Source organism: Topomyia yanbarensis, chromosome 2 (genome assembly GCF_030247195.1).
Source record: "Topomyia yanbarensis strain Yona2022 chromosome 2, ASM3024719v1, whole genome shotgun sequence".
Lineage (NCBI taxonomy): Eukaryota > Metazoa > Arthropoda > Insecta > Diptera > Culicidae > Topomyia > Topomyia yanbarensis.
This window is the reverse complement of record NC_080671.1, coordinates 332,101,328-332,125,765: the sequence shown is the minus strand read 5'-3', so window position 1 is coordinate 332,125,765 and position 24,438 is coordinate 332,101,328. Positions and strand designations below refer to the sequence as shown.

At 42.2% G+C, this 24,438-nt stretch overlaps 1 protein-coding gene across 1 annotated transcript in view; it reads right to left on the bottom strand.

The window, feature by feature from the left end:
- Nucleotides 1-24,438, bottom strand: part of LOC131683941 (semaphorin-5A) — a 717,090-nt gene that overhangs the window by 523,245 nt on the left and 169,407 nt on the right. The window contains exon 3 of the mRNA XM_058966353.1: nt 6,898-7,028. Coding sequence (XP_058822336.1) covers nt 6,898-7,028 — 131 coding nt within the window. The remainder of the gene's footprint in view (nt 1-6,897; nt 7,029-24,438) is intronic.

Here is a 24,438-nt window from a genome sequence, read left to right as displayed (position 1 = left end):
GCACACCGCGCAGAATACAATCACGTCCCACAGCAGAAGCCATTCAAGTGAATGTAGCAGAGCGCGCGAAGCGCAAGATTGAATTTAATGAATAGTAATTAAATCGATTCCAATTACCATAAAGAAGGAACGACCGCACGAAGAAAGCTTACCGCTCGCAAGCACTGGCTACGGCTGCCGACAAGCCGACCCCTAAAAATGCCAGCCCGAACCGAAGGTCATTGGACGTCCGGTGACCGACGAAGGAATATGTTGTGCCTCTTCCTTTCTCCGACAATCGCCTACAACGTAGCGCAATCTTCCGAGGTCCTTACCCGGCGGAATCGTGCCCCCCCCCAGTGAACATGCAACAGAAGGTTTTTGAGCAGTCATGAAAGACGGTTAATTTTCCAGCGAAATGGCTGGTTCGGATATTGGTCTTTGGTGGAGAATTCACGCTGACCAGCTAGCCAGAGCGAAAGGAGACTGTGTGTGCAAAGAATAAATCGGCGAACGAAAAAAAAAACGATTACATCTTTATATCCTCGGGTCATAATTTAATTATAGCCGAGCGGTGATTGAACTCATTAATCACAACAAGCTGCGCAGCGAGGCGAAATTATGAATGAAAGATGTCGGTAAATTAAAATGTTTCTCACGGTTCTGCACGCCATCGACTGCAATTTGACAATGCGACAGGTGGATTCCGATTGGCCTAGTTGATCGTTGTTTTCATTTGGTTTGGCGGAAAAAGTACCGCAATGCAGTAAACTGTTGAAAGATTGGAAGTCCGATAAGTACACTAAGGTTTTTTTTACACGGGGTTTCTGTGCACGGTTTTTTTCACACGGTACATATCGTGTAAAAAAAACCGTGCAAAAAACCGCCTTCCATTCAAATTCAATGCAAAAGACAGGCGATTTTAGGAAAGGGGTGATTTCGGAGTTTTATCAAAAATGTCGTTTAGAAGGCAAAAAACTCTTTTTGAACAAGTTTTTTTGCACGGATTTTGCAAGTAGCACAGTTTCTGCTTTTATTCTAATTTCTTAGAAGAGTTTTCGAAAATTGTAAAAGTCGGATCTTGAGAATTTCTTTGGTCTGCATTTCAACAATGTGGTTGTTTTCGGAACAGTATAAACGAGTAGACACCAAACCTGGATGTCTGAGATGGCGACTTCCGACTTCGCAGAATTCTCTAAAACCTAATCAATATGGGTATTTTTGGAACGGGCTGGACGAGTAGGCGCCAGATGTCTGTGACCTTTTTAAAAACCAAGATGGCGACTTCCGGTTCAATGGAGTTCTCTAAAACCCTATCAATATGGGTATTTTTGGAACGGGATTGATGAGTCGACGTCAGATATCGATGTTTAAGGCCATTTTGAAAACCAAGATGGCAACTTCCGGTTCAGTGGAATTCTCTAAAACTCGATCAATATGGGTATTTTTGGAACGGGATTGACGAATAGACGCCAAATACCAATGTCTGAGGCCATTTGGATTACCAAGATGGCAACTTCCGGTCTTAAGGAATTCTCTATAACCCAATCAGTATGCATATTTTCAGAGCGGGCCTAATGAGCGCATGATAGAGATCAATGTCAGAAGAGTACCGGAACTAGTATTTATAGTATACGTTTAAAGCTTAATCGGGCTTCCCTTTAACTATACAGTTCCAAAGCACAGCACGAATGCTTTATATATTTAATCACCTACAGCTTTGTAAACTAATTGTATGTATTTTTATTACTGAAAAATAGATTTGACTACTCGAATCAGCTGGACACTCGCGAATGTTAATCACATTGATCCAAAATATCGGCCAATTCTTTTCATTTTTGTTTTCTTTTTTTTCGGCGTGCTCTTTTTCCTTTTAATACTATATCTAAGATTCATATTAAAGCTCACTAACACAATAAATTGCATATTTTCTCATATACACTCACAATATCACATTCAAAACGTACAAACGCCGCTAGCCTTCGCGATAACAGAAACCGATCATGCAATTGCAATCATCCATACATACAAATACCCAAAGGGGGCTCTTCACCCCCAGAACGGTCTCTGGACCGGTTGGCGACGATTATCGAAGTACTCTTCCCGTCTCGAGCCACAAGCCCCCTGGCCACCTGCACTACGAGACAGTGCGGGCACGGCCGAAATGGTGGCTCCGGTGACGAATGAAGAACTACTCGCTGTGACTAATTCCCTAGCAATGAACAAAGCTCCAGGGCCGGATGGAGTTCCAAACAGCGCTCTCAAGGCAGCGATCATAGCGAACCCGAATATGTTCAGGCTAGCTATGCAGGGATGCCTTGACGAGTGCCGTTTCCCCGATAGATGGAAAAGACAGAAATTGGTGCTGTTGCCGAAGCCCGGGAAGCCGCCAGGCGACCCATCGGAGTACAGACCAATCTGTCTGATCGACACGACTGGCAAATTGCTTGAGAGGATCATCCTCAACAGGCCAACCCCGTACGCAGAAGGTACGGACGGCCTGTCAAGCAACCAGTTTGGCTTTAGGAAGGGTAAGTCCACAGTGGACGCTATCAACTCAGTGATAAATACTGCCGAGATTGCGATCCAACGAAAAAGGCGAGGCATTCGATACTGTGCGTTAGTGACACTTGACGTGAAGAACGCATTCAACAACGCAAGCTGGGATGCCATCGCGCTCTCGTTACACCTGCTTAGCCTACCGGTGGATCTGTACCGGATCCTGGAAAGCTACTTCCAGAACCGCGTACTGCTATACGAGACCGATGCCGGTCAGAAAAGGGTTCCGACTACCGTCGGAGTCCCGCAGGGCTCGATCCGAGGCCCGGTGCTATGGAACCTCATGTATGACGGGGTTCTGAGACTGAAGTTCCCTCCTGGGTTCAAGATCGTCGTAACCTTGGAGGTCTACGGGGAGTAAATCCCAGAGGTAGAACTAACTGCAGAACACGCGATCAACACGGTGGAAGAATGGATGAGCGCGAGAGGCCTGGAGCTCGCTCAGCATAAGTTATCGTCAACTACCGCAAGTGGGCACAACATGCAATTATCCATATGGGAGAAGTCGTGATCACCTCACAGCGGAGTCTCTCGGAGTCATTATAGACGACAAGCTGATCTTCTGCAGCCACGTCATACATGCAAGAGAGCGTCGACTGCTGTTGCGGCTCTATCGATGATGATGTCCAACAGCTCAAAGGTGTGCGCCAGTAGACGTAGGTTACTGGCAGGCTTTGCCGTAGCTATCCTCAGGTACGGCGCCCCGTCATGGTCAAGAGCACTGAGGGTAACCAGTTACCTACAGAAACTGGAGAGCACCTACCGCGTGATGTGCCTCAGAGTGATATCTGCCTACCGCACGGTATCACACGATGCATCCTGCGTGATAGCGAGCATGATGCCAGTCGGGCTGGTCATTCGGGAAGATGAGGAGTGCTTTGAGCTACGTGGAAATAGGGGAGCCCGCGAGCGCACCAGGGTGACCTCGGTCGCCAGATGGCAGCGTGAGTGGGACAACTCCTCGAAAGGTAGGTGGACTCACCGGCTGATACCTAGCATATCGAGCTGGGTGGGAAGACCCCATGGGGAAGTTCACTTCCACCTGACACAATTCCTGTCAGGCCATGGCTGTTTCCGTCAGTACCTCCACAGGTTCGGGCACGCGGAGGTCCCAGTCTGCCCGGACTGCCCAGGTGTAGATGAAACTGCCGAACACATACTGTTCGTATGTCATCGGTTCGACGTCGAAAGAAGAGCAATGCTTGACGTCTGTGGCTGGGACACAACCCCTGATACCCTTATTCAGCGGATGTGTCAATCAGTGGAGAAGTGGAACGCAGTCTCGACTGCAACCACCCAGATTGCCTGTAGGCTACAGGAAAACTGGTGCACCGAGCAACAGACGACGGGCACGACTAACTAGTGATTGGTTAGTTGGAGCGAAAAAGGCCGAGCGCAAAAAAGTGAGTGAATGGTCTATCCACGCTGGGGTAGGTTTGGCGCAGCGACTGGCAACCGCGTAAGGGGTAAACCCAGCCACCCCGAAGCAAGGCAGAAGAGCGAGTGTATAGGCGTATATGTGGACTGCCTCACGTCAAGATGGGAGGGTTGTAGCGTAGTATGTTGGGACTTAGCTATCGATGTCTCGTGGCGTGGCAGGGGAATGAAAGGGTGAGCATCCAAGTCAGTCTCACACGGTATGGTAGAGGGTAGCACAAAAGTAAGCCTAGCAAGGAATGAAAAAGGTGAGCACACAAGTCAGCCTCGCAAAGAACGAAAAAGTTGAGCACAAATCAGCCTCATGTGGAGTGTTAGAGAAATAAATCAAGGTGCGATAGAGAGAGCACCCAAGTAAGCCTCATACAGGACGTATGAACGCGTGAGCGAGAGTGATTGAGTACATCAAGTACAGCCATCCCCCCAGAAGTAATACCGAGAGATAGGATGGCGGAGCCCAGTGGAGTTTAGTCGGTGTTAATGACAGCGTCACCATGCGAGCCCAACTCGCCCCCAGTACACCCCGTGTGGTAGCTTGGACACCTACTAATAGCACGTGTACTGGGCGAGTACGTAGACGTCTTCTCCATTGTAAAAAAAGACCAAAATGGAAGGCATGGACCTAAGCTGCTAGAAATAAAGGCAGGGGCTCTTGGATGTTATTGATTTATGATCGCGCTGGAACGGGTGTCGGTATAATCGCACTTGAGATCGAGTATAAAAATTCGTAAGTACATACTGACTTGATCACCGGAGTGTTTTATGTATGTGCGGTGGCGGGTGTAGATGTGCACGAATGATCGCGTTTGCATGCGAACATGCGTTACCAGATTTGTATTACCGTGAAGGGTACGAGCGTTTTTGTGTTAACGTGTTTGTCGCACATGCTAGCGTGTGTGTAGCTTCACGTATTTGAATTCTTTTATATAACCATGTAGCCGTTTGCGTGCGGCTTTCGAATGTTTGCGCGATCCGTCATACTGATGTATAATTTTGAGCGTACGGTTAAGATGAAAAAAGAAAGAGAGCTCCCCCATATCCCGATCAGAAACACATAACAGAAATATTTCAAAACTATATCTCGCGTTGTTACTTGTTATAATTTTCTGTTATTTTAACTACTAACGAGACCAGATTTATAACAGAGCTTACTACGAAAGTTGCATCCTGTTATAATCTTGTTATTGCATTCTGATCGGGATCACTGATGTCTTTAACTATGGCGCCCTGAGACTTGTTGTCTAATGTATATAAGTTAATAAGTTATATATTCATGATCGTGCAAGAGCGGGCGTGAATTCGTACATTTTTGTTATTGCGAGATCGTAGAGATAAGAATGATACAATTATGTTCAATTGAATATGAAAGGCCATTTTTCTAGCTGAAGTATAATTGTTGAAAATGGATGCACTAAGTTTAGGTAATATTTGACTTTGAATCTTTTCACTTTGGAGCTGATACTCCCCAAGTGGAACATTTTTCAAAAGTTTTCATGGCTAAGCCTTACGAAAATCACCTCTATCCAATTCCATCACATCAAGCATTCAATAATAATAATGTTCAATCGGTTGCTTCAAGCAAATAAATCATTTTTCATAACCACCCAAAACATCCGTATGCCATACGGACTGTGTGCTTGACCGTAGGTAAACGATCGGGCTTCATTGCAGAATGGTGTACGGATTTTTTCCTCACGGATGGTCATTTTAAAACTGTCATTTCAGTCGCTTTCAATGAATAGTATCCAGCTTACCTATTAATGAACTGTTATTTTTCACAACTCGAACGCTCGAGGTGCACTCTGTTCTCCGTTACAGAGCTTCTCAAGGTTGCTGAGTCAAGTTTATAGTATTTCATTAGATTTTCCTTACTGCACTGGGCAAAAAAATGTTTTTATTGCTAAACTTTTATTAATTTTTTACAATATATTTCTATCAAATCAATTAACTGTCCTGAACATCCCGCTCTTTCCGAAAGTCGATTTTCTAACCACGTTAGTCTTTTAAAAAAAATCCCATTCAATCTGCCAGAACCGAATGTCCAGTTAATCTAGCACTGTTATACAAATTTAACACCAAAATCTGATAATTCTTCCCAAGTTTTCAATAAAAAAAACCGAGTCCCACACTGTCATCATTCTGTAGAAAACTTAATTGATCATAGCTATTGAGAACCCGAGGGCCACCGGAAATTGACTGAATAGCCAAACTAACAGAACACTAATATGTCATCACTTCAGTAGACCAGTTAAAAGCAGGAATATTATTCCCATGCTGACGGGTCCTCGCAAAAACCGGAAGCTAATGACTCAAACTACCACAACTAGTAAAAAAAACCACTCAATCTTTCATTACGATAGCCGTCTGGACTGACTGGTAGCACTTGAAAATACAGCAAAAACATATTGCAAAAATTCCACCATAGCTTCAAGACCCCGGGTAACCGACCACTAACGAACTGGTGGCGGTCGTTCGGTAGCCCGATTGAAATCAGCAATTATCATAATCGCAAAATATTTACATATCAATGCGATCGTTTTTCGCCCCAGAGAGTACTGCGAAAGTCGCGCATTCGCGCGTACTCAAATTGCGCAGCAAGCGGCAAGAAGACGGGGCCATTTGCAACTCGTCACTTCTTCGCGCCCAGCATGAAGAAGAAGAAGAAGAGGTGTTAGACGAGGGATCGAATGACTGGGATCGAGTCGCGGCTACCCAGAGTGTACGGCCATGCCAGCAAGCAATTACAACAACACGAAAATCTGCGACTAATTACATTTGTACGAGTGATAAAATTATTTATTTTAATGAATAGGTTGCAACTTCTTGAAAAATGCGTCACTCCAAAAGGGGCAATCAAGTTGTCCCGTTAATTGCTTCCTTTGACGTTGAGCGATGGAAGGAGAAAAAATAACATTTACTTACCCTGATAGGAGATATATCGGAAGTCGTTTTCGGACACTGCCGGCGACGCTGATATCGCGAGGATAACGAAAACGATAAGCGCCTTCCAAGCGGAACGGTCGATCGTTGGTCGGCGGCGTAGCGGCGACATCCTGCGAGAGAAGAGAAATAAGAAAAGGTTAGCTTAAATGTTTACATTTTTAGGGCAAATGAAAGTTTGTGTAAATTTGTTGATCAATTCCCGAGACCAGAAGAGTTCTGATAAAAATAAAAAAAAGTAAACAGAAATGTGCGTTGAAATTACGTGGTCTAGAGCCTTTTGGTAAATTAGGTTAATCATAAACTAGATAGTTCGAGTAGAAACTAAGAAGACCGCGTGAAAAAACTGTTAAAATAAAATCTTTCACCAAAACTATTAGTTATTATGTTTTACCTACTAACGGTATTTGCATCCTAAAGTATATTTTGAAAGTTACATTTTTACTATGAATACCAAAAACAACTTCTTCTATATGTTTCTAAGTTTGATTCAAGTTCTCCCAAATTAGGAATTGTCAACTATGCTTAATGTTTCACGTTAAGGTCACCACGAAATGATTTATCACCTTTTCCACTCAATCAACCATTCCATTATAGAAATGCATCCCAGTAAAAGAATGTCGATGACCCGTAGCAAACCACGAGACCACCATCAAACTGGAAAGCATTGATCTATCGAGTTCTATAGTCAAACAAAAACGATGCATCGAATCAAGACCCAAAATAGTATAAATATTGATACCCCCTCGGTTGATTGGACGTTGATTCAATTTCTTTTCTCGCTTTGGTTTCAATTCTGTCTGTCTGTCTGTCCGTACGTCTGTCTATCAGCCTGTCTGGTCCGTCTCCTGTTTGTTGATTGTGATCACCAGATCGTGAGAATATGCCTCGCCCTTTCCCACCGAAAAGGGCTTCGTTTGTGGTGGTGGTGGTGGTCTTAAGTCTATCACAATCAGGAGAAACTATGGTGCGATCGTTTTCTCAAAGGTGGTGTTTTATGAATCCTATCGCGAAGCCCAGCAACGGAAAACCAGGTGCCATAACTCATCGTTTTATGAGAGTAATTATCGACACGTATCACACGGTTCGGGTTCGATTCGATTGGTGGTTTCGTGGTTTTACGTCCGACCGCAGGTATCTCCGTTACTTCGCGTTTTGATCTACGATTTGTCCGATTACTTATTTTCGTCGCTTCAATTTTCAATTGGGCGGTGTACAGTGCGAGTGCCGCGTATGCGGAATCAAGCTGATTGTTGTCAAAATTGGCCTCGAAGTGAGAGGGTTGGTCTATAAAAAAATGATAAACTAGCCGCATTTATGATGAAATGGTACCAACAACCATAAAGGTACTATCAAAACAACTCTTTCCGAGCTTCTTTGATGGTCGCTTGTGGTCGCATCCGATGAAAACCGTTGACTGATAAGACGTAGGAGAGCTTCGTGTTTGTCGTCTTCTTATTTATCAGTGAACCCAATGTTTGTTGATGGGTGTTTTCTTTGTGTACCTGCAGTCATACAAGACGAAGAGATAAAGAGCTGAAAAGATGATAAGATAGTAGATTTGATTTCTTGGAAGAAGTGCGAATACACACCCAAAACAGGAATGTAATTCTTTTATCATGATTTGAATACATTTTATGCATGATAATTAATGTAATGCAAATTATTCAGTATTCGAACAGGTTAATAATGCAGTGCCTTCATTATAAGATATACATGTTATGGGCATAATCATTCCTTTAAAATTCGCATTTCGAATTAGCGCGATTGATTTGTGTGGAGCTCCCGTTGTAGTTACTGGAATCGTCAGACAATACAAATACTCGAATGAGTGGACATGTAGCCTACTTATGGACTGTTGTTGTTCAGTAAGTATCAAAATCGCACTGCATCATGTATTTACTGTTAGTATAAGGGCAAAAACTTATTTTTGCATTCTATTGAAATGATAACTACTAAGTTATCAGATTGTCTTGGAAACGAATGACGACTAACTAGGATTTCTGTGGTAAGAGCAGACTTCAAACTTAAACATTATATTGAGTTATTTTTTGAGTTCTCTTTAATTTATCATATTGACTAATAAAGCAATTTGGGATAATGTGTTTGGATGGACTCCTTGTTTGTTGGCTATTTATTTTCCGACGGTCTCTGTCCGCAATGAAATGAATGCCTATCACCGACACCAGAGAGTTCACTCCACAATCTGAACTCTAGATTTCAGTCCATCATCACATGGACCGGGACTAACGGTTTACTTCCCTTTCGAAGGAAGACGTGACCACCGATTTTTCACATCAAAAAATCTCAACAACGTCGGCTGCGTTTGAACCCAGACCCACTGTGGTGAGTGTCGATCACGCTTACCACTCAACCATCTACGCCCTTCAACGATAAATTAGTATTTTCAGCAGCACCTTATCGAATGCGCCAAAGTGCGGGCGAACGAAGAACAGTGAACATAGCTATGTACCGTATGCAAACTAGGATCGATGGACGACCCAAGTCAGTCTTGGATCTTATGCAATACATTTGGAGAAACATTCGATGTTGCTTCAAGCTGTTGTCAGCTTCTATTCGACAGTTTCAACGATGCCGCCAGCGTAACCGCTTGGTAAGGCCTAACTGAAGGGGGTTGCATGACGTATTTTTGATGGGCAAATCATTCGCATTACGGCTAAAAATTCGGCAGATAGTATCAATTGATCATTAGAATAGACTATTCATATAGGATGGAAGAATTATTTTCATTATCGGTTCAGATAGAAGGAAGATGCAAAATAAGCGGACAAAATGTATTTTTATACTAGCTCTAAATCAAATGTTCACGGAAAAAAATTGTTCCCAAAAACGTGAATAAAGTGCCATGATTTCAGGAACAATACCGTTCTTACGTTACGAAAACAGGACCATGAACAAAAATCATGTGTTTTATAATTTTGTTCCATTTTCAGTCAGTAACGCTTAAATAAAGTTTTTATTTCTGAAGATATTTGTTTTTGTTTTGAGAATTTCAGTCACGGTCTCCACCATACCATTACTAATACGATTTTCTACACGTAAATTAGTTCACAACTTTATGAACATTATACATAAAACCAAAAGTAGAATCGTGATTTTATTCACCGCTTTTGGAAAACATATTTATGGGTGAACTATTTCACGAAACCCGGAATATTATTCATTAATCCTTTCAATCGTCGTGAACTGGTTTATGATTCCAAATATAATAGTCACGATTTAATATCCGTGCTCGTGAAATAGTTCACAAAATCGCACAATGTTATTCATGTATACGTGAACTGATTCCTGATGTCAAGCGAGTTAGTCACAACTCACCATTCATGATCATGAATTAGTTCACAAAGCCATGAAATATTTATTTATTTGTGAACTAGTTCATGATTCCTAGTATAATAGTCACGACTTGCCATTGGAGCTCGTGCAATAATTCACAAAATTGAAAAATATTATTCATGTAAACGTGAACTGATTAATGATTCCTAGCGACTAACCATTCATGCTCTTGAAGTAGTAAACAAAATCAAGAAATAGTCATAGAAACGTGAACTGATTCATGATTCCTAATATAATAGTCACATCTGACCATGTGTGGCCGTGAACTAGTTCAAGAAATACCGTTCATGTGTTCGTGAACTAGTTCATGATTCCTAGTTCAATTTTCACAACTGATAGTTCGTGCTCGTAAAATTGCTCACAAAATCATAAAATATTATTCATGGATTTGTGAACTGCTTCATGGCTCGTAGTACATGATTCACGATCTAGCTTGAGTGCTTGTGATATTTAGAAGACATTCGTAATCATTTTCTATTTCATACAACTCTGCACATGATCTTGAAATTTTCACTTGAACTATTTCACAAAATTAGGGTTTTGTCGTCATATATTTATGTATAGCCTATAGCGACTAGTAATAGGTTAGAGCTGCTCTAACCTATTACTAGTCGCTATAGGCTGTACATAAATATATGACGACAAAACCCAAATTTTGTGAAATAGTTCAAGTGAAAATGTCAAGACCATGTGCAGAGTTGAATAAAATAGAAAATGATTACGGATGTCTTCTAGACTGCTCTAACTATTAGGACCTCGAACGTCATTATGTTTTCGATAAAGTTTAATGTGATGTCTGGACAGAAAACGAAAACTGCACTGAGTATCAAAACATATTATAGAGCCATGAATCTTGTTCGTGATGTAGTTCACAAAACAAGATACCGCGAATCATTTACGGTTTTATGAACCAAATCATATTGTCAAGTAAATAATCCGACAGTAATTAAACATTCACAGTAGTTACATTACTGCACGTGTCAAATTCGAACGTGAGCTCAAGAATAAAATATCATGATAAACGTGCATATAAGTTACGAAAGACGTGACTAAGATCCATGATTTCAATGAACATCAATTACACTACTCGTTATTAAAATATCCAAAATCGTGACTATGATCCTGAAATCATGAACACAACTCACTCTATGTGTGACTAAAATATCACGATAACCTGATATAAATTACGGAAATCGTGACTGAGATCCAGAAATCAAGAACATAAATCACACTATTCTGCCAGAAAAATCCATCGCGAAACTCGTGAATAAAATACAACGAAAACGTGAATAATATTAATTAGGAATTTTGTGACTAAAACTGAAATCATGAGCATAAATCGTGTCACTCTGTCAGAAAAATCCGATATTTAACTTATGAATCAAATATCACAATAACGTGATTAGAAATCATGACCGTCATTTTAGTTGATCTATTACAAAACCTGTGTATCCTCAAATTACGAACAATAATCATAACAAAAACTAAACATGTGCAGGGAACAACCACAGTAAACCAACCAAAAATTGCAATGTAACGTCTTGTACATTTTTGCGAGAACTAGTTTTTTAAAAACATACACAGTTCTATGAATACGAGGATTATTATGCATAATTTCCGGGACTTGGTCACGATTTTCGTAAATCGCTCAGTTCACGAAATCGTGATTTTTTTTATTTTTAGTTAATTAATGTATGAACTGATTTTTTTTCCTTCATGTAGTAACAAAAACATTCAATCATCTAGTCCAGATCGATAACAGAGTAGCAGCCAAGGGTGGTCGCACAAGCTGCAGTAACATAAACATTTAATCACGAAGAATGCTGGTAAGAAGGTAGAGAAGGTAAATATACAAAATTCGCGTCGATTTCTTACCTTCTGTACGAAATCGAAAGTCTTTTTTATAATGTTTCAATCCATTTGATGCACACATAACGTTAAGGCATGGGTTCAGAACGCGGTTTGCAATGTAAACGAAATGAATCATCGGAATTCAATCGAGCTAACACCTACCCAAATCAAATGAACTAGGTTAGTAATATAAACATGAATACATCAAAGCACCTTTTTCACCACCTTCACACATACACATACATACCTTAGCATAGAACCAACCTAGCCCAACTGGAGTGCCAACCGGCACATCAGAATCGACGCCAGTAACATCCTGATTATGGCATACTGGTCACGGCGAACTTCAACGGACAGGACGGAGTTCTCTCTGAGTTAGGTATGATGACAGCGATCTGAAATAGCGAGTGGGCAAAGAGTACAGCTGTCTCCGTCCGGCTAATATCTTGTACATTCAAAACTTGTCACCATTTAGTTCGTGGTATTAGGCTCGGATGGACCATAATAAGTATAAGGGCAAAAACTTATTTTTGCATTCTATTGAAATGATAACTACTAAGTTATCAGATTGTCTTGGAAACGAATGACGACTAACTAGGATTTCTGTGGTAAGAGCAGACTTCAAACTTAAACATTATATTGAGTTATTTTTTGAGTTCTCTTTAATTTATCATATTGACTAATAAAGCAATTTGGGATAATGTGTTTGGATGGACTCCTTGTTTGTTGGCTATTTATTTTCCGACGGTCTCTGTCCGCAATGAAATGAATGCCTATCACCGACACCAGAGAGTTCACTCCACAATCTGAACTCTAGATTTCAGTCCATCATCACATGGACCGGGACTAACGGTTTACTTCCCTTTCGAAGGAAGACGTGACCACCGATTTTTCACATCAAAAAATCTCAACAACGTCGGCTGCGTTTGAACCCAGACCCACTGTGGTGAGTGTCGATCACGCTTACCACTCAACCATCTACGCCCTTCAACGATAAATTAGTATTTTCAGCAGCACCTTATCGAATGCGCCAAAGTGCGGGCGAACGAAGAACAGTGAACATAGCTATGTACCGTATGCAAACTAGGATCGATGGACGACCCAAGTCAGTCTTGGATCTTATGCAATACATTTGGAGAAACATTCGATGTTGCTTCAAGCTGTTGTCAGCTTCTATTCGACAGTTTCAACGATGCCGCCAGCGTAACCGCTTGGTAAGGCCTAACTGAAGGGGGTTGCATGACGTATTTTTGATGGGCAAATCATTCGCATTACGGCTAAAAATTCGGCAGATAGTATCAATTGATCATTAGAATAGACTATTCATATAGGATGGAAGAATTATTTTCATTATCGGTTCAGATAGAAGGAAGATGCAAAATAAGCGGACAAAATGTATTTTTATACTAGCTCTAAATCAAATGTTCACGGAAAAAAATTGTTCCCAAAAACGTGAATAAAGTGCCATGATTTCAGGAACAATACCGTTCTTACGTTACGAAAACAGGACCATGAACAAAAATCATGTGTTTTATAATTTTGTTCCATTTTCAGTCAGTAACGCTTAAATAAAGTTTTTATTTCTGAAGATATTTGTTTTTGTTTTGAGAATTTCAGTCACGGTCTCCACCATACCATTACTAATACGATTTTCTACACGTAAATTAGTTCACAACTTTATGAACATTATACATAAAACCAAAAGTAGAATCGTGATTTTATTCACCGCTTTTGGAAAACATATTTATGGGTGAACTATTTCACGAAACCCGGAATATTATTCATTAATCCTTTCAATCGTCGTGAACTGGTTTATGATTCCAAATATAATAGTCACGATTTAATATCCGTGCTCGTGAAATAGTTCACAAAATCGCACAATGTTATTCATGTATACGTGAACTGATTCCTGATGTCAAGCGAGTTAGTCACAACTCACCATTCATGATCATGAATTAGTTCACAAAGCCATGAAATATTTATTTATTTGTGAACTAGTTCATGATTCCTAGTATAATAGTCACGACTTGCCATTGGAGCTCGTGCAATAATTCACAAAATTGAAAAATATTATTCATGTAAACGTGAACTGATTAATGATTCCTAGCGACTAACCATTCATGCTCTTGAAGTAGTAAACAAAATCAAGAAATAGTCATAGAAACGTGAACTGATTCATGATTCCTAATATAATAGTCACATCTGACCATGTGTGGCCGTGAACTAGTTCAAGAAATACCGTTCATGTGTTCGTGAACTAGTTCATGATTCCTAGTTCAATTTTCACAACTGATAGTTCGTGCTCGTAAAATTGCTCACAAAATCATAAAATATTATTCATGGATTTGTGAACTGCTTCATGGCTCGTAGTACATGATTCACGATCTAGCTTGAGTGCTTGTGATATTTAGAAGACATTCGTAATCATTTTCTATTTCATACAACTCTGCACATGATCTTGAAATTTTCACTTGAACTATTTCACAAAATTAGGGTTTTGTCGTCATATATTTATGTATAGCCTATAGCGACTAGTAATAGGTTAGAGCTGCTCTAACCTATTACTAGTCGCTATAGGCTGTACATAAATATATGACGACAAAACCCAAATTTTGTGAAATAGTTCAAGTGAAAATGTCAAGACCATGTGCAGAGTTGAATAAAATAGAAAATGATTACGGATGTCTTCTAGACTGCTCTAACTATTAGGACCTCGAACGTCATTATGTTTTCGATAAAGTTTAATGTGATGTCTGGACAGAAAACGAAAACTGCACTGAGTATCAAAACATATTATAGAGCCATGAATCTTGTTCGTGATGTAGTTCACAAAACAAGATACCGCGAATCATTTACGGTTTTATGAACCAAATCATATTGTCAAGTAAATAATCCGACAGTAATTAAACATTCACAGTAGTTACATTACTGCACGTGTCAAATTCGAACGTGAGCTCAAGAATAAAATATCATGATAAACGTGCATATAAGTTACGAAAGACGTGACTAAGATCCATGATTTCAATGAACATCAATTACACTACTCGTTATTAAAATATCCAAAATCGTGACTATGATCCTGAAATCATGAACACAACTCACTCTATGTGTGACTAAAATATCACGATAACCTGATATAAATTACGGAAATCGTGACTGAGATCCAGAAATCAAGAACATAAATCACACTATTCTGCCAGAAAAATCCATCGCGAAACTCGTGAATAAAATACAACGAAAACGTGAATAATATTAATTAGGAATTTTGTGACTAAAACTGAAATCATGAGCATAAATCGTGTCACTCTGTCAGAAAAATCCGATATTTAACTTATGAATCAAATATCACAATAACGTGATTAGAAATCATGACCGTCATTTTAGTTGATCTATTACAAAACCTGTGTATCCTCAAATTACGAACAATAATCATAACAAAAACTAAACATGTGCAGGGAACAACCACAGTAAACCAACCAAAAATTGCAATGTAACGTCTTGTACATTTTTGCGAGAACTAGTTTTTTAAAAACATACACAGTTCTATGAATACGAGGATTATTATGCATAATTTCCGGGACTTGGTCACGATTTTCGTAAATCGCTCAGTTCACGAAATCGTGATTTTTTTTATTTTTAGTTAATTAATGTATGAACTGATTTTTTTTCCTTCATGTAGTAACAAAAACATTCAATCATCTAGTCCAGATCGATAACAGAGTAGCAGCCAAGGGTGGTCGCACAAGCTGCAGTAACATAAACATTTAATCACGAAGAATGCTGGTAAGAAGGTAGAGAAGGTAAATATACAAAATTCGCGTCGATTTCTTACCTTCTGTACGAAATCGAAAGTCTTTTTTATAATGTTTCAATCCATTTGATGCACACATAACGTTAAGGCATGGGTTCAGAACGCGGTTTGCAATGTAAACGAAATGAATCATCGGAATTCAATCGAGCTAACACCTACCCAAATCAAATGAACTAGGTTAGTAATATAAACATGAATACATCAAAGCACCTTTTTCACCACCTTCACACATACACATACATACCTTAGCATAGAACCAACCTAGCCCAACTGGAGTGCCAACCGGCACATCAGAATCGACGCCAGTAACATCCTGATTATGGCATACTGGTCACGGCGAACTTCAACGGACAGGACGGAGTTCTCTCTGAGTTAGGTATGATGACAGCGATCTGAAATAGCGAGTGGGCAAAGAGTACAGCTGTCTCCGTCCGGCTAATATCTTGTACATTCAAAACTTGTCACCATTTAGTTCGTGGTATTAGGCTCGGATGGACCATTCCAGATTTCACGCCGTTTACTACTCTCCATATGTTAACCCTAGCATGACCTCCCGGCTTGCATAGATAACCATGAGATCATAAAAGGGGACTACGTCCAACAAGTGTAAACAGCAGTCGGACAAACAACTTACACATACGGAGTAGGCGCGACGAATCCGTCCACCAGACGTGGTTTGGTGGGATCACCACCATCACCAGAAGCTAAAGTTATTCAGCAAGAGCAGGAGTAGGAAAAGAATCAGCAAAATCGCAGCGGAAACAGCCGCAACAGCAATCGTAGTTGCAACAACAGCAGCAACAGTAACAGCCAGAGCAAAGTGGGGCAAGTAAAACATCACAGAAATCGAAAGTAGTGGCAGCGAAGTGCTCGGTGGATGAGCTGCACAACTTCGTGGACGTGAGAAACAAGGTTCATAAGGACAATTAGGAGATGGTTCTTAAAGTCTGAAAGGCGCTAGTGTCTGCTGTGAAGAAGTGCGAAACGGCAACACTGAGGGTTGAGGTAGCTGAGCGTGTATTGGCGTTGGTAAAGGCTACCGTTTTCTTAGCTCCACCGAGGCAGAGGAATGAGAAGTTGGTTGGACGGGAGAACACGTCAGTTTTCATGACTCCAAAAAAGTTAATATCCTCGCGAAGAGATGGATGACCAGGTGGGTCTGAGAGGCAGACGGGCGAGGACGCTCTCACTGCCAAAGGGAAGGATGACAAGAAGAAAGCTGGAGTACCGTTCTAGGTAGGATAAAGAAGCAAAGGAAACAGCAATAGCGGAAAAAGGAGAGAAAAGTTGAAAGAAGAAAGAGAAAACTTCAGCTCATCAGAAGGTGCCGTATGCAGCGCTCCTCAAGAATGTCAGAGAGAACCTGAAACTGAGGGATTTGGGTGAAAATGTGCGAGAGCCAGGCGAACCCAAAAAAGTGAAATGTTCTAAGAGTGGAATGAGGATCCCACGATTAACAGCTCGACTATGGGCGAAAAGGCAGAAGTTAAAGCTTTATGCTCAAAGATTGTGTACAAGGACCTGGATGAGATCACAACAGTAGACGAGCTAAGAGGTGCACTGAAAGCACAGTGCAATCTAGGCGAAGTGCACATTATGATCCGTTTAAAAAAGGGGTACGGCGGATTCCAGATAGCGATGAGCAAGGATGCAAAATGCCTACCTTTTCTGCGGCTGTAATTTTTCTGCCTACATTCTCATTTCTCTCTCGATGCTGCTGTCATTCGCTTGTGCAGGACGCCCAGCGCTGTACGGCTGCCTGTGTGCAAAGCAGTAACATGACAAAAAACTACTGTCCCCAGTACAGCCACCAGACGCGAGCGGTACAGCTTCTCTTTCCTTATTTTACATTTTTTAATATTTTCAATCTTTTTAATATTTTTATTCAAAAATGACAACAATGAATGAGGCTCATTTACGCCACGGCCGGCATCAACGCTTTCCTGTGCGGGCCTCTCCCTTTGACTATGCAGAGAAAAATGTGCAAAGCGAGAGAACAAACTTTACTACGCCACACTCTCACCGAGCAGTCGGAGTACAGCAGCAAAACAAAAATGTATTCTACTGCTGTACGGGAAAATGTACTCGGTTAGGCTACCGTTCTGGCAAGAGCTGTAGTGATGCGTCGCTGTAGCGGGCTGTACGGCTTGTGCAAATGTAAATATACCGAAAAAAATGTAGTTTATCGGTACCGTTGGCATCCCTGGCGATGAGTCGTCTAACGGTAACCGCTGCTGACAAGGTACTGGAGGTAGGCAACGATACAGTTGAATAGTCGAGATGTCCATTGAAAGTCGCTCCACGAGTGAATAAACAAGCGAAGAAATGCTTCAAGTGTTTGGGCTTTGGACACTTGGCAGGGAATATCAAAGACCCGGATAGATCCAGAATGTGCGGGATATGCAGGGAGATGGATCATTTTGCGAGAGACTGCACACAGAGACAGAAGTGCATGCTTCGAACTCTAGATGACGCTAACAACCAGCAGACGGGTAGATTCAAATGCCCTGCCGACAAGAGGGAGATTGTAGGCCAACGGTAATGGAGATAATCCAGATAAATCAGAATCATTGTGACACCGCGCAGCAACTGTTGTGGTAGCCTACGACAGAAACTATGTATTACGTCGCTTTAATTGCAGAGCCGTATCATGCCTCCCCTGATAACGGTAACTGGATGGCTATTGGATCGGGGACGGAAGCCATACAAGTTATGGCCCAATTCAAGAAGTAGTATAACGTTCATACGAAGACTGTGTGATCGTTAAAATCAACGAAATCTTCGTGTGCAATTGTTTCGCACCTCCAACGTAGACAGAGGAGTAGTTAAGCTTAATGCTAGCGCAGTTAAACAAACAGTTGATCAGTCGAAAGCCAATAGTCATTGGTGGTGACTTAAATGCCTGAGCTGTGGAGTGGGGCAGTAGAATATCCGACGCAAGAGGGTGAATGTACAATAAAGGTTCCGTTAGTACATTTCAGAGAAACAGAAGGGAATCTATCATCGACGCCACGTTCTGCAGTCCTTCACTTACGACGAACATGGACTGGAGAGTATGCAAGAAGTATTCGCATAGCGACTACTAGGCGATTCGCCACCATATCGGCCTACGCAACTTTGCGGAAGTACGGAGAAAGATATATTTTTCGATTATTGAGTTTAAACCTTAAGGTCATTCGCCTCTTCGGGTTAGAAAAATCTCTTATGAAAAATTTATAACCCTATGTGCGGGGTCGGGACTCGAACCCAGGTGCGGTGCTTACAAGGCAATCGATTTACCAACTACGCTACGCCCACCCTTTGGTGAAAGATGAGCTGAGAGCGAAAGTAGAAGACAAAGACCTTAGGCACAAATCCCCGACTATGTACGGGGAACCCTCCATTTGAGCCAATATATTCTGAGGACCGAGAACATTGATGCGGTTGTTCTAGCAAGAAGGATAGCGACGGACTATGACTCTACAATGCCGCGAAAACTGAAGTCACACAGCAGATGACGTCCAGTCTACTGGTGGAACGAGACACTCAGTACGCTATGCGCTGCCTGTGTCGGAGCCAGACGGCGGTTTCAGAGAGTAGCATCGGAGCCAGATACAGAAAAGCGCAAGGCGGCATTTCGAAAACTTAGGACCGCTTTAAAACGGTTCTATCTTGGCAAGTCAGATTGCCGAGAGGTGCTGTGCCGAGAAGTAGATTCCAATCCCTGAGTGAAGCGTACCGGACATGTTCAGGAGCCAGGCCACAGAAGTGTTTAGATGAATGATGTGGAAGGTACAGAGTCTGGTGTTGCTGTCCAAACCAGGGAAGGCACCGGCATTCCGACCACATATAGCCTATATTTCTGCTGGATATACTCGGAAAACTCCTAAAAAGAATCATACTTAACAGGCTGACGAAATGCACGGAGGGTGAGTGCGGACTGTCCAAAATGCAGTTCGGATTCCACAAAGAAGCATCGATAGTGGAGGCATTTCGGACAGTGCGAGAGTCGAGTAGGCTCGTATATAGAAGCGAAGAGGATATCGATACTGCGTTGGGGTCACGACAGATGTGAATAATGTATATAACAGCACCAATGCTGCACAGAATGAGGGTTCCCAACTATATCTGTCAGATCCTGAAGAGATACTCCCAGAGGAAAATGCTACTGTACAAGCGAGGGGCAGAAGACAATACGAGTCACAGCGGGCGTTCCTCAGGGCTCCATTCTCGGTCCAACTCTTTGGAACGGGATGTACGATAATGGTTTGTCACTATGGCTGCCCAGGAAACTGAAAATCGTGGGTTTCGCGAACGAGGTGTCACTAACGGCAATCGGTGAGACACTTAAAGAAGTGGAGGTGTCAAGCTGTTACTGGAGTGGAGGTGTCTGGGAGTTACTGGTCAGCAACTGTTAAGCGGTTCAGCGAAATCAAGTCGACGTCGGAGCCGCAGCCTGGGGTGCGGCGCTGAGGACGATGCGGAACCGTAAAAAGCTGAACAAGACATTCCGGGTGATGGCCGTACGAGTTGCAAGCACGTAGGGAACAATATCGTCGGAGGCAGTATCCGTTATTGCCGGAATGATCCCCATCTGTATCACTCTGGCTGAAATCGGAGAAACACCGGAGACGTGAGGAAGATGGTGAAAAGTTATTCGATGGCGAAGTGGCAACATGAAGGGGACAATACGGTTTAAAAAACGGTGGACCTACCGGTTCATCCCAAACCTGTCGATGTGGGTCTATAAAAAGCACGGAGAGGTGAACTTGCACATCACACAGCTCCTGTCGGGCCAAATCTGCCTCAGGAAATATCTTTAACGGTTCGGGCACGCAACGCCACAATTGTGCCCAGAGTGTGAGAACGTCAGGGAGACACCGGAGCACGTAGTTTTCGAATGTCTGAAGTTCGAAGCAACACGCAGAGAGATTCTTGAAACGGGAGGGAAGGCATCGGATAATGTCGTCAATAGAATTACAAGCGGGGTAAATACGTGCAACTCGGTCAACGGAATGGTGACGCAGGCCCAGGTTGATGGAACACCCACTTCGTATTCGAGTTGGTAAACACTTTGGCGAGCTGACGATCAGTTTTGTACATCCACTGCTCAAGTCCGTTGCTCGATGCTTCGAAGTTTGTGGCTCTATCGGGACAAATTTTTACAGGTTCTTCTCCATTTGAAGAAACGCCTGATCGCCATCTTGCAGGAATTCTTAGAAAGTGCATGAGCGACTTAAAAATACATTGCTGATATGGACACGCACATAAACGGCGCTACCCGCCGTTTGACGATGCTCTGGCTTACCCCTCGACGATCGACTTGGAAAACGGAGGTACGTAAGCCAACAACCTGGTCTCAAGTAGTGGAGCCATTCGAGTTGTCTGGTTGCAAGAGACACCGGAGCACGTGGTCTTCAAATGACACAGATTTTAGGAGATTATAAGGGGTATGCTTGGTGTGACAGTTGACAATATCGTCGAAGAGATGTGCCACGACGAACATATTTGGGATGCTGTCAACAGAGTGGCAACTAGTATACTCTCAGAGCTGCAGAGAAAGTGGCGAAGGGACCAACAAAGTAGCGCCGTCAGCTAGGAAGCCCCCGTGAAACCACAAATCGCGTTTCGTGAGAAATTCCGCCGTCGGGGAACTCTTCGTCGGTGTAGACTAGGTCCACGGCGGGGGACTAGTTGGGTGGTACGCGAAGTAGCACAGGGGCTAGGTCTACCACCGGGGGCTAGATTGAGTAGATCGGGACGAAGTGGGGAGCCACATGGCTCAAGGAAACGAACATCGGTATCGGGAGAAATCAACCGCCGAGGAATTCACAGTAGGGTAGATTCACCGCCGTGGACTATGCGACCATACCGCAACGAAAATGAGAGCCAATTGGCTCACGAAACAGACATCGGTACCGATACAAATCCCGCTGCCAGTGAACTCTCAGTTGGAGTACGGCAGTATACCGTATAATATCCGAGTAGATCTCGATAAAGCTGGCAGCTAAATGGCCTAAGCGAGCGGGTTTCGGTATCGGGAGAAATTCCTCTATCCGGGAACTCTCAGTCGGAGAAGGGTGAGTTCACCACCGGGGACTATCCGAGTAGATCGTGCTAAGGCTGGTAGGTGAATGACTCACGGAAACAGGAGACTCTCAACACGACGACTAACTAGCATCAGGGCGCGACAGAGTTACCCGGGCGACGCGCAGTGGAAAAAGAAACCATAGTTCGTTAGAAGTGCCAATGCGCGCAAGCTAAAATAATCTAAGTGTCATGCAGATAAATTCTTCCTAGTTATACATGAACATAACTAGCTAAAAGTTCTTACAGCTAGGAATGTAAGATTATTATTAAATATTAATTGTGGTAACAGTGTTCATGAAGAACATAAAGGTATAAAGTAATTATGGAAATAAGTATGTAGTAGTAGTATGTATAGAGTACGAACTGTTCGAAACATTCGATATTTCGATATAGATCATAAGTTCAGTTACGGCTGTACACTGTCTGCGGCAAGAAATTAAAATCAATCGCAGTAGGTTTTTCGTTTACGATGTACATAAACAGTCGTCGAAATTGGATTGTGTGTAGAATACTCCTCCCAGCGTGAAACCATTTTTGGTAGAAAGGTGTTCAATTTCCAAATGGCGCATTATTTTTTATGAAGCAAAACTCTTCCAAACAGACTGGTTTTTATGGGTAGCTTCGATGATTTCAAAGCGATGTTCTGGGGCTACATTCAGTACTGGAACTAAACCTTCTGTTTTGATAGCTGGTTATTCATATACAAAATAAAGGCAGGGCTGTCACAAAAGGCATGAAAACTAAAAGACTTTGACGCTCCATGAGCTTCTTCCAGAATGGGACTCGAACATACAGCGAGTGACTTAAAAAACTAATAATACTGTCTCCCCAGACAGTACTCATACTGCTAATAAAATCGTTGAACACTATTTTTAAAACTCATTATCAATAACTACCAAGGATAATTTAGAATCATGCAACCCAAACCGCAAATTCGGCAACTGTACCTGAATTGGGCCGCTCACGCGAAATTCAGCATTACGTCTACATTCGATTACCGAAATCTCTTTCGGATCTACCGTGCAACATGGGAAATAAGTTGCTGACATTTAATGATGTCAAACAGCATACGGAGCTACGTATACTGCACAGGGATCCGATCGTTTGGCACATTCTCAGGGGACACCTAATAAATTTTCTACTCAGTTTGAAAGCGATGGGGCTGGGTGGTCCGCAGAACAAGCATCTCACCCGGACGACACTTATAACTGCGCTAATTTATGCTTGTGTCGATTTTAAGCACTCTCCTGGACCGTAAATTAAGCGGCATGAAGCATCTCTACCACTGGCACGGGTACAGTGCGGGACCCATAAATGCATTAGGATGAACCGCAGTGGTGAACATCGGTGGGACTCTTCCGGTTTTATTAGCTGCCGGTTTTTAGCGTGACGTTTGGCAGTTAAGAAAATGCATTTGGAAAGTGAAGGTTCAAGTTCGCAAATAACTACACGGACACTTAATTTTATTTATACTTGAACCTGAACATTTGGGTAGGATAGTTAACTACCGCAATTATGGTGGCTTCTCGACATTTAATGAGTTAGACACCTGTTGGTCGAGGCACCTCTCCGTTTAATAGCCAACAATCACTTTGAAATCACATAAACAGTAGAGTATGACAAATTGCAAGCCTTCTGGCATTTCCGTGGAGAAAAACAATTTACTCTATCGGCGGTAAAGAGTAAATGATTTGGTATGAATTTTTTGAAATTTATGACTGATTATCATAAAAATAAATTAAATTTATTTCAAATGATCAACCGATTTCTTATACAGACTCAAAATAAACAAACATGCAACGCATTCCTATGTTCACTTTGCACTATCAAGTAAATGCGAATATTTATACCGAAACTGATTCCTCTAGCCAAGGCTGGATCTCATTTATTAAAGAATAATTAAACACATCAATCAGTGCAGCGGCGGCCTGTCACTCAGCCAAGCCGAGAGTTCGCGCTGGTAAACAATTCGCGTCTTTGATAGCATCCCAGCAGCACGCAGTGTGCGGAACCTTTCTCCGTCTATTCTTTGAAGATGGGTTTGAAAGCCGCCCCCGGCGAAACAAAAAAAAAACACGTCCCATTCAATCAAGCTAGTGTAACTAACTATACTCATACTCAGCTGCAGGTCAGGGCGAATAGATTTTCTGACCTGTAAATTAATCTTCGAAATACATTTAAAACAGCGACGAGCTACGCGACGCGATTCCATTAGACGGCTTGGCGTCGAAAATTACTGCGCAATGCTCGAAAAAAAAATGGTGCCGTATAATTATTCACCCAACCGACACCATCAGCCGGCGATTGTTATCTACCGCACAAATTGGCGTGGGGTGTACCGGCGACCCAGTTCCTCTTCAGCTGCGGACGTTTTTTGTTTTTGTTTTGGAACAGGTGCCGGCAAACTAGCGAAACTGATTACATTTTAATACTCA